The sequence below is a fragment of the Gavialis gangeticus genome, unplaced genomic scaffold (genome assembly GCF_001723915.1).
Source record: "Gavialis gangeticus isolate Ggan-Ray unplaced genomic scaffold, GavGan_comp1, whole genome shotgun sequence".
NCBI lineage: Eukaryota > Metazoa > Chordata > Crocodylia > Gavialidae > Gavialis > Gavialis gangeticus.
The window spans coordinates 22,547,190-22,560,367 of record NW_017728996.1 but is presented as its reverse complement, the minus strand read 5'-3'; the positions used below and the strand labels follow the sequence as shown (position 1 = coordinate 22,560,367).

The 13,178-nt window shown below is 45.7% G+C and overlaps 1 protein-coding gene across 1 annotated transcript in view; it reads right to left on the bottom strand.

Annotated features, from left to right (window-relative positions):
• HOMER2 (homer scaffolding protein 2) overlaps positions 1 to 13,178 on the bottom strand; it is a 120,317-nt gene that overhangs the window by 98,449 nt on the left and 8,690 nt on the right. The window contains exon 2 of the mRNA XM_019504129.1: positions 8,048 to 8,202. Within this exon, the coding sequence (XP_019359674.1) occupies positions 8,048 to 8,202 (155 nt within the window). The remainder of the gene's footprint in view (positions 1 to 8,047; positions 8,203 to 13,178) is intronic.

The window sequence follows — 13,178 nt, the reverse complement described above, 5'->3', positions numbered from 1 at the left end:
CACACTTGGCCCCCTACTCCCCTGTAAACCCCCAATCTCCACCAGCCTACTTGCCCCCCATCCTCCTGTGGACCCCCCACCCCAACTTACCTTAGCTCACATTGCCATTTGTAACACAATCTAACCTCCCTGTAATGTTCGCGAATGTCTGTACTTAGCCCTAGTGTTCATTATCTCCTGTTCAGACAGCCTCTGGCCAATGGCTCCTTAAAGGATTATGAGGAAACTGTTTTCCTGACAGAGTTATAAAGTCCCTTCATTACTGTCCAATTAAAAAAAGGTGCGCTAATCCATTTCTTTGTTTGGTAATCGTATCTCAGTTATGTTCTCTTACATTTCCACTTGTATGATATCATTGTAAGGTCCTCCCGCTATAAATACTAGCCTACTATCCATAAAGAGTAACATAAGCAATCTTCAGCTGTGAGAGCATACAGCAGGGACATTCACTGCTAATGTAACAAGAAGCCCCTTCTTGCCTGCACCCATTTTGTGCATTCCTTTTTCCTTCTGAGTACTGGCAGAGACCTAGCACACTCATTGCACGGCTGTGGCAAGGCTCAGAGCAATCCAGAAAGCTGAAGTGGCTTTCTGGAGGAGAAACCTAAAAACTGCATCTACACATCAATTGAGCTAAGTGTCACTAAAGACAACAAAAACCCTAAAATATCCATGTCAAAGACTGTAAATATATCCTGGTGCTAACCTAACTCACTGTCCCCAGCAGCCTTTGATCCTCCCTACCTCACATTTTTTATATTTCTCACAGTGCATTTTTATATTTCATCTGTCTCAACTTTACCATGGCATTTTGTATTTTATATTTTATACTTTGAAACCCTTAAGGAATGTACTCCCTGTAGAAATTACACCCTGGACCATTGTTAAAAACTGCATTGAAATTGTAACTGTAAAGTGATAAAATCTGCTATATTGAGCTGGTCCCCTGAGTGAATGCAAATATGTATGAATCAGTAGATAACTGAATGGCAAAGCAAGAGCCTCCGGCTATTAATTGACAATAGCCAGCCAGAGGAACATAGCATCACAAAACTCTACAAGCCATTTTAAGCTAATCAAGCTACCTGGAACCTGCAGCCATTGAATCAATCGAGTCAAGGGTGGACTCCCAAAACTACACCATTGGGCAAAACCCCCAGTGACTGTGACTAACAGGTGTCACGCATTACTCAAGACCCACGTGGGACAGCAACCTCTGGATTTAGCAGCCAAGATGATGCTGGGGTATTGCACAAGTCTGCCAGAAAGCGATACAAGGCAGTGAAGTGTGACCCTCAGTGGTGCCCTCTCATCCAGCACCTGACCTACCGAGACAGAAGAACAAGCAGGCGCCCCCCTTCTGGAGATCCAGACATCGCCCTGAAGGAAACGGACCACTGACAGCAGCCTCCAGCACCCCGGATAGGTATAAACCAACATCGGTGCTACACTACTATTGCAACAATTGTGTCCAAGCATGCATATGCATGTGTCAGTGTGTGTTAAGGTGGCCAGTACCCCTCATAAAACTCAAAGTTTGCATGTATCATTTTATTGGTAAGCTCACATCCCGTACAATAAATTAGAATTCATTATGATCCGGTGAGTTGGTCCTTTGACGCCAACACTATCTAGTGACTAAGTTAACTGCAAGCTCAGTTTCTACTTAGAGAATAGGGTGAAATTAAGGTTATACAGATAGCCTTCATTCTGGCCTTTCCTAGCTTTTCAGTTAATTTGTTATTTAAAAGTTCTCTTAACAGAAGTTTGACTCTTTTTGTTTTGGCAAGGGTTTTTGTATATTTAACACCCCCCTTCATCTATCACATGCACTTCATTTAGTTTTTGGGGTTTTTTTAAAACAACTGAAGAAAATAATTTCTTCATATGAAACTCTACTGTATCATCAATAAAATGGGAACTTTTCAATCCAGCAGAGAGACCTCTGAAAATTGAGGTAACCAAGGTAACTAATAACATCAAACTGGGGAACATGCTGAAGTTCTATAGGGCACATGACAGGAAGTAAACGGGAAGCAGAAGGGAGGGCATGCCTACACATGTGAACAAGGCAAAGCAATAAACTCCAGAACTTAGCATGCTGGAATTTATTGCTTCTGGGTGCCACATTTACACATACACCTGGGACCGCAGCACTTTGAGCCAGGTCAGAGCAGCCCTGGCTGGCAATGGGCCCAGGGGATCAGCTTGCCAGCCCAGGGCTGCTCAGACCTCACTCATTGTGCTGCGGAGGGGCTGCCTGGTGCTCAAGGGTTCTCCAGTGTGGGGCTAGCCAGCATGTGTGCTGCTGCAGAGTAAAGCAACTCTGCAGCAGGGTAGTACTTGTAGAGCTAATTAGTCTATTTTAGTTTATTTAGCTAATTAGATGCTCTTGAAAAGGCAAAATACAAATAAAGGAAGAGCAGCAAAAAATTATTCTACTCTCTCTCAGGTTGTTGGGGAAGCTTTATTATTCATAACATGACGTTATACTTAAAAAGGGGTATGGGACTACAAATGGTTTGAAAGAAGCAGCATCAGCCAGTAAAAGTAAGGTATACTTCCTCATGGTTCAGATGTACAGTTGCTGATAGCAGGAGAATTTTTACACCTGGGTCCTACTGCTGTAGTTCTGGGTGAGGAGCCGAGACTGAGTTACAAACCCTTCTGCCTGTACTTGCTCAGAGTTTTCCTCTCTTCAGCACACCATCCTTTCCTGCTTCTGATCCTTTTTTAATGCCCTGTCCACATCCTTGGCCAAGTTAGAGCGCACACAGTACAGACAGAAGATTCAGGAATTTTTGCTACCAGTCTCTAACAATCCTCTCATGAAATGTGTCCAAATAATATTTTTTCAGAGACCAGCAGTTTGGTCAAAATTAGGTGATGTTTCATGAAAGCAGCAAATAGCACCTCTCTGACAAAACAAATCTCCTGAAATTTCTTGTGGGGATTTGAAAATTTGGGAGACCCTAAATCACCTAAAATGGTTGACACTTTCAAAGAGAAATTTAATAAAAGACAGCTGCTCATCATAGAGAACAACTGCCTGGATAATTTAAGCTTTTCAAAGTAATAAGCAACTGAAATCTGAATTTTACTGCAGGCAAACGGACTAAAGGCATCTTGGCGAACTGCACTTACAATGTACTTCCCAGTGTTCATGTCATTCAATATTTGGTCCTCCAGGTAACTTAACTCACCAATTTCATCTTCACAAGAGATACATTACCACAAATAGTCACTTTTCTTGTGAGTAAGGTGTTGCTCAGACAGCCTGAGATACTTGGCACTCGCATTTAGTTGTCAAACCTGTTTAAGTTCCATGTTCCCTTAACTATTTATGTTTGCTATAAATATACAATGAATGTATGCTCATAAAAAGAGCTGCATGGTTCCCCGAAGACTTGAGTATGTTCTGTAAAATACTGGTAATTATGGGGGGTGGAGAGGCAGGAGAGCAGTCATGGTTTTCAAAATAAATCACTCTTTCAAGGACCATGGCCTTACGGTACATTAGAAGTAAAATAAATATTCATCAAGTTAGCATTTCACAGTCAGTTGCTGACTTTATGAATGGCAGCAACAGTAGAAAAATTAGAGTGACCCTACATCCTTTTGCATATTTGCAAGTCAACGTACTGACCACAGCAACCAGTTGGATGCTAAAAGTAAAATGTGGCTTGCATAACAAAGTTACAAGCAATGCTCGATTCAACTTCACCGCACTGCAAATAGCTTTCTCAATATTTTTGTTGTCACTGTATAATGTCAGTGTCATAATGTAAAATCACAGCAATTGCCCTGATGTTGGAGTTAAATAATACTGTTTGTGCAAATGGCCTGATAGGTTCAGCACAGCTTGTCCAAGCACACAAGTTGCCTGAGAAGTGTTGTCTCATAGTTGGGGCATAGAACAGGAATTTGCGAGTCCTGTTAAATGAAGCTTCCTGGTGTGAGCACCAAGCTTAAGATATCCATATTTCAGCTTGCTTGTCTTTACGATGGGGATATCAGCAGTTTACTATCTGGGTACTGTGAAGAGAACATAACTGACGGGGCACATGGATGGAAGAAAGGTCTACAAACATGCTTAAACTACTGAAGACCCTCTGCTGTCTTAAGGCAACCTGGCTCTGCATGGTTATTCTAAAGCCTGGGCTTCCTTCACCAGCTCACAGCCCCACCTTCCCTTACAAATAGAAGAAGGATAATAAAAAAAAACTTTCCAAAGAGCCAAGGAAAGACTATGGACCAGATCCTACTCCATCTATTCAGTGTCTAAATGATACTCAAGTATCTAAGGGCATTTGTACACAACACAGGGGGTTAATTCTCCCTAAATTGAAGCAGTGGTTTGTTAAAAACACAGCTTCAATTTAGGGCAAAGTAAACCCCCATGTTGCATACACCCGTGTCCACCCAATCCTCACCTACCTCTCTAGCAGTGGGGAGGGGAGAGCAAGCTGCTGGCGGGCAGAGTGGTCCCTGAGCTATGGGGGGGTGCGCGGATGGGGAGGAGACTGGTGCTTCCCTCCACAGCAGTGGCAGCCCCTCCCCTCCCAATCACCTGGCTCGGGCAGTCCCAGGGGGTACCACAGCTGCAGAAGGAAGCACTGGGCCCCTGTGCAGCTCAGGTAGGCAGGCTCAGGGTGGGGTGGGGAATTAGGCTCGCCATTTTTTTTTGCCCCCTGCCTTCTGCGGAGCCTGCCTTCCTGGGCTGCTGCCAGACTGTCTGCATGGTCTGCTTGCACAGCCGCTGAGCCGCACGGAGCCCGGTACTTCCCTCTGTGGCTGTAGGGTAGGAAACAAACTCCTCAGAGGTGTTTTAATTTGCAGCACCCCATGGTCACTTGTTGCGTCCCAAAGTCACGCCGCCAAGTGTGTTACAGAGGCTGGAATTAATGTGCAATACACTGCCGAATGTGCAAACAGCAATGCCATTAAAGCAGTGCAAAAGGCATTTAACCCACTTTAAACACACTGCAAAGTGTCATCTACAAATGGCCTAAGGGTTTGTCTGTGCTGCGTACCCAGAGACACCTGCTTCTGAGCATGCCTTGCCCATTTACTTCCACTCCCATTCGCCAGTTCCAGGAATCCCTCTCATTTGCCAATCCCTGCTGCTTTGCTGGGTTGGGCACATGTGAGCAGAAGCCGGTGGGCTGAGTCATGGTTAGGAGGTGGTGCCTCTGGCAGCAGTGGGGATGGGGTGTAGATACCTTAAGTGTAATCATCTTCCACCACGCTCAGGTCCCTGAAATACCATTCATGCAAAAAGGTGGCTGCTAGTCTTCCTCCTCCCTGCTTTTGGGCCTTCACCTTAAGTCTAGGACAAAAGCACTTTACAATAGTAGCAGCTTTTCAGGGATGTTAACATTGTGGTATAGGATTGAATTTACAGCTGAAAGCTAGACTAGGATGTGGCCCCCTAGCCATGTTTCAAGCCAAAACAGGCCCAGGACTGGAAGAATAATTCAGGTATCAGAAATTATTCACTTTTTGCTGAGACACCTCAGGGGAATGTTTAAATGTAAAGGCTGTATATGCATTTGCTGAATCCTATAGCAGACTGATTTTCCCTTCCTTTCCTAATGTATTTTAGTTGGATTATATTGATTCTCCCTATGCCTGAAGAAGGGTGTTTGTGCCTGAAAGCTTGCGAAGAACAATTTTTCCAACTATTTAGTTGGTCTAATAAATTATACCACAGTTACCCAAAGAACCTTGTCTGCCTAGGCATAAGACACATTCTCCCCTTAGAGCACCATGTAGCACCATTAATAAGTGCACAGATTGGGCAGAAAACACTTTCCCAAATAAATACCTTATCTCTGACCCAATAATGTAGCAACTGCGCTTCAACCTTCTGCAGAGCATGTGGACAACCCTTAATAGGATGCACATTGGACATGGTTGGCGTGGCCACCTGATGTACAGGTAGCACCTAGAAACCTCGCCTGGCTGCAACTGTGGAAACCCTGACCAAACCATGGAGCACTTAACATCCTGGCCCAGATACAAGTTTGAGGGTAACATACTGGAGTCACGCTCGCTTTCCAGCTGGGCGTTGGTCTGGCTGGGGAATTTGGAATTAAAACTGTGACCACAGCTCTTGCCCCTGAAACCATACAAAAGAAGTGCACAGATACTGAGACAGGCATGCACCTCCCACCCCACAGCCAGTAAAATTTGTATTTGCTTCTCCTTGCACAAAAATGACATAATAATACATTACATAATTTTGAGACTGAGAAAAATATTCTTAAACTATTTATTGAAAAGATTATATTTTTAATGAGACTAAGCAGGGAGGGGAGGGTGGAGATAAAGCTTAGAATACAACTTCAGGTTGACCAGCTATAAGCTTGCTAACAGCAGTCAGAACATTAAGCAGTATACTTTAGTTTTCTAATTTAGATATTAATGAGGCAACCATTAAACATGCAAAGGCGATAACTCTGTTCTTCAAAGTTACGGGCGCTCACTGAAGTCAAAGCACACATGCATTTGGGGGGAATCTAATCCTAATTATTTATGAATAGTGAAAGTTACACATGTAAGGTAGAAAGAGATTATAGCTCTGCGCATTTTCTTCAGTTTTTCCATACTGAGAAAGGAAAAATGTGTCGTCATGGTAAGAACTGACAAAAGTGATCTCCAGTCTCTCAAGATGCTCGATGAGGGTCAGAATTACTCACTGAGAATGTTTTTTCAGCTCCAAGAATGGACAATCATTTCCTTCAAAACTAACATGCTCCAGTCTGTATACACACCTCTCACTCATTATGGCCTTTAAAAATACAATTTTGCCTCCCCCACCCCCAGCACACGTGCACACACACACCAGGTTTACCTTGAACGGATGGTGTTTTGATACGCACAGAAGCCCAATTCCTTGTTGTAGTCAAATTTGGGCTAATTTTTGTCTAAGGCATTAATAGGGTCAAGCTGATTAATACGTTATAAAACTCTGTATATAGAACAGGGGTGGGAAAAATATGGCCCACAGGCAGGAACCATCCTGCCAAGGGATTTTATCTGGCCTGTGGCAGGTCCCTTGGCCCCTCCTAGGCCAGGTGCAGGGGGCAGCCCAGGCAGTTACGTGTGCAACCAGTCCCGCTGCCTGCCAGGCATACAGCCGGGTTGGGGTGGCACAGCTGGGGTGGGCTGGACTCCTCTTCCTAGCAGTCCTGGCAGTGGTGGCTCCTACCAGCTGCTGCTGCCAGGTCACCATGGCTGGACCCAGCCCCACCACCTAGGCACCCTGGCCTGTCTGACCTACCGGGGTGCTGGACAGAGCAGGCAGGTGGGGTATATGTGGAGACCAGCCCAAGACCTGCATAGGCAGAGCATGCTCAGCTGGGAGGATGGGAAAGGGCTGTGGGTGGGCAGGGAGCAGGGTCCAGAAGCAGGATGGGTGAGTGGAGCTGGGGCCAGAGCTGGGATTGTGGAGCGGTGACAGCACAGGGTCAGGGCCCAGGGCAGAGCCAAGATCCACTGCTCACACATCCAAGACAGGTGCTGGTTCTGCCAGGAGGAGCACGCAGGGAGTGGATCGCGGCTTTGCCCCAGGCCCCAGCCCTGCCTACCCGTCCCCACCTGCCCACGGCCCCATTCCATCGCCTGGCTGAGCACGCGCCCATGTGGGGCCTGGGTCGGTCTCCATAGGGACCCTGGGATCACAGTGCAAGGCTGGGGCCTGGGGCAGAGCCACTTAGGGAGTTGTGGTGAGATGCTGTGGGCCGGGGTGGGGAGGGGGGAGCCACAACAGCTCACCAAAACTCCCTAAGTGGTCCTCTGGTCCTAATAATTCATGGTACAGAAAGTCATGGTACAGAAAGTCACCTGGTATACTCCCAAAATTTCTGTGACAGAAGCTTTGACAGTATTAAATACATACAGTAGATTATACACAATTCAAGTATTTTTTAAAATTATGTTTGTAGGCAAGCCCATACATATCCATCACCAAGTAGTGACGAGCAGCATCATATGATCCGCTCCAATCAATAAAACATGCCAGATGTATCTGTCAGCCTCCTACCTTGGCTCCATCCACACTGATAATCCGATAGCTGTTTCTTGTGCTGTCATAGAAGTAGGAAACAGTTACAGCCTGCTTGCTTGCAGGAACCCAGTTCTTCTTGGTGCTGGGGTCAATTTGGAAGACATGTGCTCTGGTTGTGAAGATGGGCTGTTCTCTGGAATAGGGAGGGACAGGAGAAATGGATGCATGAGCTTGTGGAAGATGAAATGTAGAAATCTGCTCTTGATCAAGCTTGTTGAAAAGAGCAGGCCTGACCTTGCAGTTCACACGACAGATTTCCAGAGTTCAGTGGAAAAACCAGTGCAGTGAAATTGCTGAGTCAGCACTCCCGCCTTCTGTACCCATGCTTAGCTTCCTATGGTGACTGACCCTATCCCAAGAAGGAATCAACAGTATCAATCCAATTTTTGTCCCCCAGATGTTATAACAACTTGACACCATTAAAAAAAATCAGAGCCTTTTTTGGCCAAACAGCACCTGCATCTGTTCCCTGTAGATTGCTACATGGTTTCCTGAAGATACACCAATTCGTTTCTTCCCAATCATTCAGTCACACGAGTCAGACTCACTGCAGTGTCCTAGCCGTTCTATCAGACCAAATGCAGAGTGTAATTATTTAAATACTGGAATCTTGATTCAGCTTGTTCTATGGATCACTGTAAAAATTTCACTGGATACAAACACAGTTAACCACCCTGGGGGAAGGAAAGGGAGGAAGAGGAAACTGTATTGCATTTCAATTCAATAAGTCGCATTTATGAGCGAAGCATTTGCCTCCACCTCCCAGCTTCACTCCTAAATACAACACTGTTTCCTAAACATTTTTACAGAACAAGACAGTACCACACACAGTGCAAGGTATCTTTTTTTAACGGTTTGACAGTGTAAAAAGTGTATGAGAGCAGAAAAGAGGCACATGTAATTATTTGAACTGAAGATTTCAGTTGAGATTTTTTAAAACATTAAAGCAGTAACATAGGTAAATCTCACTTCCAATTTAACTTATGGTATTTACTCGAATATAAGATGACCCCGAACATAAGATGACCCCCCAAAAATAATCAGCCTATATATGGAAAATCTATAAATTTATTATAGTTTTCCAGATATAGAATCTAACTACTGGAATTCTACCTCCCCACACTGTACAACAGGGAAAGCACCGTCTGGGGGGGAGGTCAGGTGCCTGCCTTGCTCTCTGCCCTATCCACTTCCTCCCCCTGCAGCCTTCCTGTCCCCCATGCCACCTGCACCCCCCACCCCTATCTCCCCACAGCCTCTGTCCCTCCTCGCAGTGCGTCTTTCCCCCAAGCTCCCCGCAGTCTCTGCCGTTCCCTCTGCCCCCTCCCACCTTACTATCAGACCTGCTCGGGCTACTTTGTCCCAGAGCACAGCACATGGAAGCTCAGCTCTCGTCTGGTCATGCAGTGGTGTCAGTGCTGCTAATCAGCGGCCATGCTCTCTGATGGGAGAGACCCCATCCCCAGTTGTAGCCGAGCTGCACCTGACAGTAAGGAGGAAGGAAGAGGGCAGGTGAGGGGGCCAGAAGTAGTGCAAATTGGAAGTGGGTGTAGGAGGCTGCTGTGGGTCTCATTCTGGCTCTGACCCGAGCTCAGGGCCAGTCAGAGCTGCAGCAGCCACCTCCTCCCCCTCCATTTCCTATGCGAATAAGACAAGGGGCTTTTTTCCCCAGGCTGATTCAATAAATATGGTATGACTGCCACCTAAGTTTAAATTTTCATAGTTTCATAGATTCATAGATTTAGGGTCGGAAGGGACCTAGTAGATCTTCTAGCCCGACCCCCCGCCAGGGCGGGAGAACAACAAAAAACCCCAAAACAAGAAACGGGACTCAAATGAGTCCAGCCAGGTAGGCATCCAGCCTCTTCTTAAAGACCCCCAGGGTAGGGGCCAGCACCACTTCCCTTGGAAGTTGGTTCCAGCTCCTAGCCGCCCTAACTGTGAAGTAGTTTTTGCGGATGTCCAATCTATACCTCCTCTCCATCAACTTGTGCCCATTACTCCTTGTTATGCCAGCGGGCGCTAGGGGAAACAGCGTCTCCCCCAAACCCTTCTGGTCCCCCCTAGTGAGTTTATAGACGGTCACCAGGTCCCCCCTCAGCCTTCTCTTGTGGAGGCTGAATAGGTTCAGGTCCCGCAGTCTCTCACTGTAGGGTCTGCCCTGTTGTCCCCGGATCATGCGGGTGGCCCTCCTCTGGACCCTCTCCATGTTGTCCACATCCCTCTTGAAATGGGGCGCACAGAACTGGACACAATACTCCAGCTGTGGCCTGACCAGCGTCGCGTAGAGGGGGAGGATCACCTCCTTGGCTCTACTCGAGATGCACCTGTGGATGCACGACAAGGTCCGGTTAGCCCTGCCAACCATGACCTCGCATTGTCGGCCCATGTTCATCTTGGAGTCAATAATGACTCCAAGATCTCTTTCTGCCTCCGTGCTCTCAAGTAGGGAGTTCCCCATTGTGTAAGTGTGCTGCTGGTTCCTACTGCCCAAGTGCAGCACCCTGCACTTGTCCGTATTGAAACGCATCCTGTTCCTGTTAGCCCACCCCTGTAACCTATCCAGATCCCTCTGCAATCTCTCACTCCCTGCTAGCGTGCTCACCTCCCCCCAAATTTTGGTGTCATCAGCGAATTTAAACAGGTTACTTTCCACCCCATCATCCAGATCGCTGATGAAGAAATTGAACAGCGCAGGCCCCAGGACCGAGCCCTGGGGGACTCCGCTACCCACCTCCCCCCAGGTCGAGTAGAATTGCAAAGCAAAATCTAATCATGCTTATATATTCCTTTGTGCCCTTAATTTTTGTGGGCTACATGTTTAAAACATAATATTGCATATTACATGACTACACCATTCAGTATGCTTTTATCATACAATACTTTTATCACCGAATGATATACCATTTAGTATCTTAGCTTGCTGGGCATGATACAGAAAAGCCATTGTATTAGAACACAACCCTTTACAAGAGCCTCATAGTAAAAACATTTACAACATAAATTGAAAAGCTGCCTTAAAGAGTCTTCTATAGGTTTGACTGATAATGGCTAGGTGACAGTGTTCGTTACTCCTCCCCCCACCCTTTTTTAATGTACTGACTTCAAAACCACCAACCCGTGCAGTTATCTGGTCACATGGATGGGTATTTTTATTAGTGGTTTAATCATGTTCAGTCCCTTTATTTTTCTGATAGTTTATTAGGTCCAGTTATGTTATTTTTGGCTAGTTTCAGTTGTTCAAGGCAGGGACCGTCTTTTACTCCATTTGCACAACACCTAGAGTAGCAGGGCCTTAATCCAAACTGAAGCCTCCAGGTGCTGGCATAATAAAAAAAGAATTAGTCATCATCATAAAATTAACATTAATCAATGTCAGGGGCAGGGTTGTAAATGTACTGACATCAAAGCATATATAATTGCAGAATTAGCTCAATAAAGGTAGTCTGATATTAAAAAGCCTAATGAGGCCTAAAAAAAAAAGTGTACAAATGCAAAAATCATGTTTTTTTCCTTGTTAGACATATGCAAAGCTTAATTTTTCAAGAGCTGTCAAAGTTTCTTGATGAAGGGCTGCACTGAGTTCAATAAAATGTGTGTGGAAGGAACTGCAAGTACAGCGAGGCTGTTACATGTGTGTAAAGGAATGTCATTTACTCCAGGTTTTTCTTTACTAGTAGCACTTTGAGACTGATGTAACATTTAGTCCTAGGTATGGGATTCTGGCTTTCATTTAATATTTCTGCAATCCCTAGCTAGACAAAGAAGGCAATTCTTTAGGTCATTCCGAGAATACTTTCATCATACATTATGGAGGCTCAGCATCCAGAACCCCAGAGAACTGTCAGGTTTTTATGCAGCTAGTAAGGTGAGTCAACCTTCAACCATGGCAGTCGTTTCCTTTACGTGAAAGTCCACTGGAGTGTCACCTAAGTAAGCAGCTTTAGTTTACTTATAATGGAAGCCAAGGAAGTTTCTCCCTTAACCTATTTGGTTCTTTCCCTGTTAAAAAAAAAAAAAAGTTTTATATATCTCCCCACTGACTAAGGAGCGACCACATATATTTCTCTTTGTCTTGCTCTGTTGCTCTGCATTCTGTTATCAAGGATCATTCACTAACTATAATATAATGCCATTTACGTCAAACAACAGTTTCAAGATTTTTGGATTTTTTTTTTATACCTTCCCCTTTCCCCAAACTCTACACCCATCAGTAATTTCACAAATAAATGCCTGTTAAGTCATCTTCCAAATGCCAGAAAAATATTATTGAGTTTTCTGATCCTCTATGTGTCTTCACCTGTAGTAAACTACAATACAATGCAGGGGCAGGCAATTATTTCTGCTAGAGGGCCACTTAATGAGTTTTGGTGATCTGTCAAGGGCTGTAGCCCCATCCCTTGACAGCTGTCCTGACACCTGGTCACCATTGTGGGTCCAGAACTCCTGGCCCCTAACCCCTGCCATTTGCTACTGTAAGTCCCTCCCCTTGGCCCCAGAAGTACTCCTTTTGGGAAGGGGGTTTGCCATCTTGGAACCGGAAAAAAATTATACACTAAAAAAATTAAACATTGACATATTTTATTTTAAAATTTGTTCTTATTTGTGCGCATTTTCATTGCGTATTTAGAGGCAATTGCATAATAGCTCAAAATTAAGTCTTACTCCTGTATATTGTGGGAGGTGGGGAAGGGTGTGGGGTTATTGGTGGCTGGGTATAGGGTTCTGGGGGGCTGTGGGGGTGTATGGATGTGAGTGTATGTGGGTGTGGGGGTATGTGTGGATGTGGGTGGATGGGTATGGGAGGCTTGTAGGGGGTGCTTGTGGGGATGTGTGGATGGGTATGAGGTTTGTGGGGTGTGCATAGTTCTGCCGCCCCCTGGGCATACAGCAAGGCTGGGGCAGCTCTGTGGCAGGACTGCCTTTCCAGACAGCCCAGGCAGTGGCCGGTCCTTCTGGATGTCACTGCTGCTGGCCTCAGCTCTGCTCTACCAACAGGGACCTGTGCACAACCCTGATCTGGCATGCCCCGTGCCTGCTCTGGATTCGCCTGTACTGAGCAGGGCCAGCACTGGGCAGAAACTGTTGGGGGGGGGGGGGGGGGGGG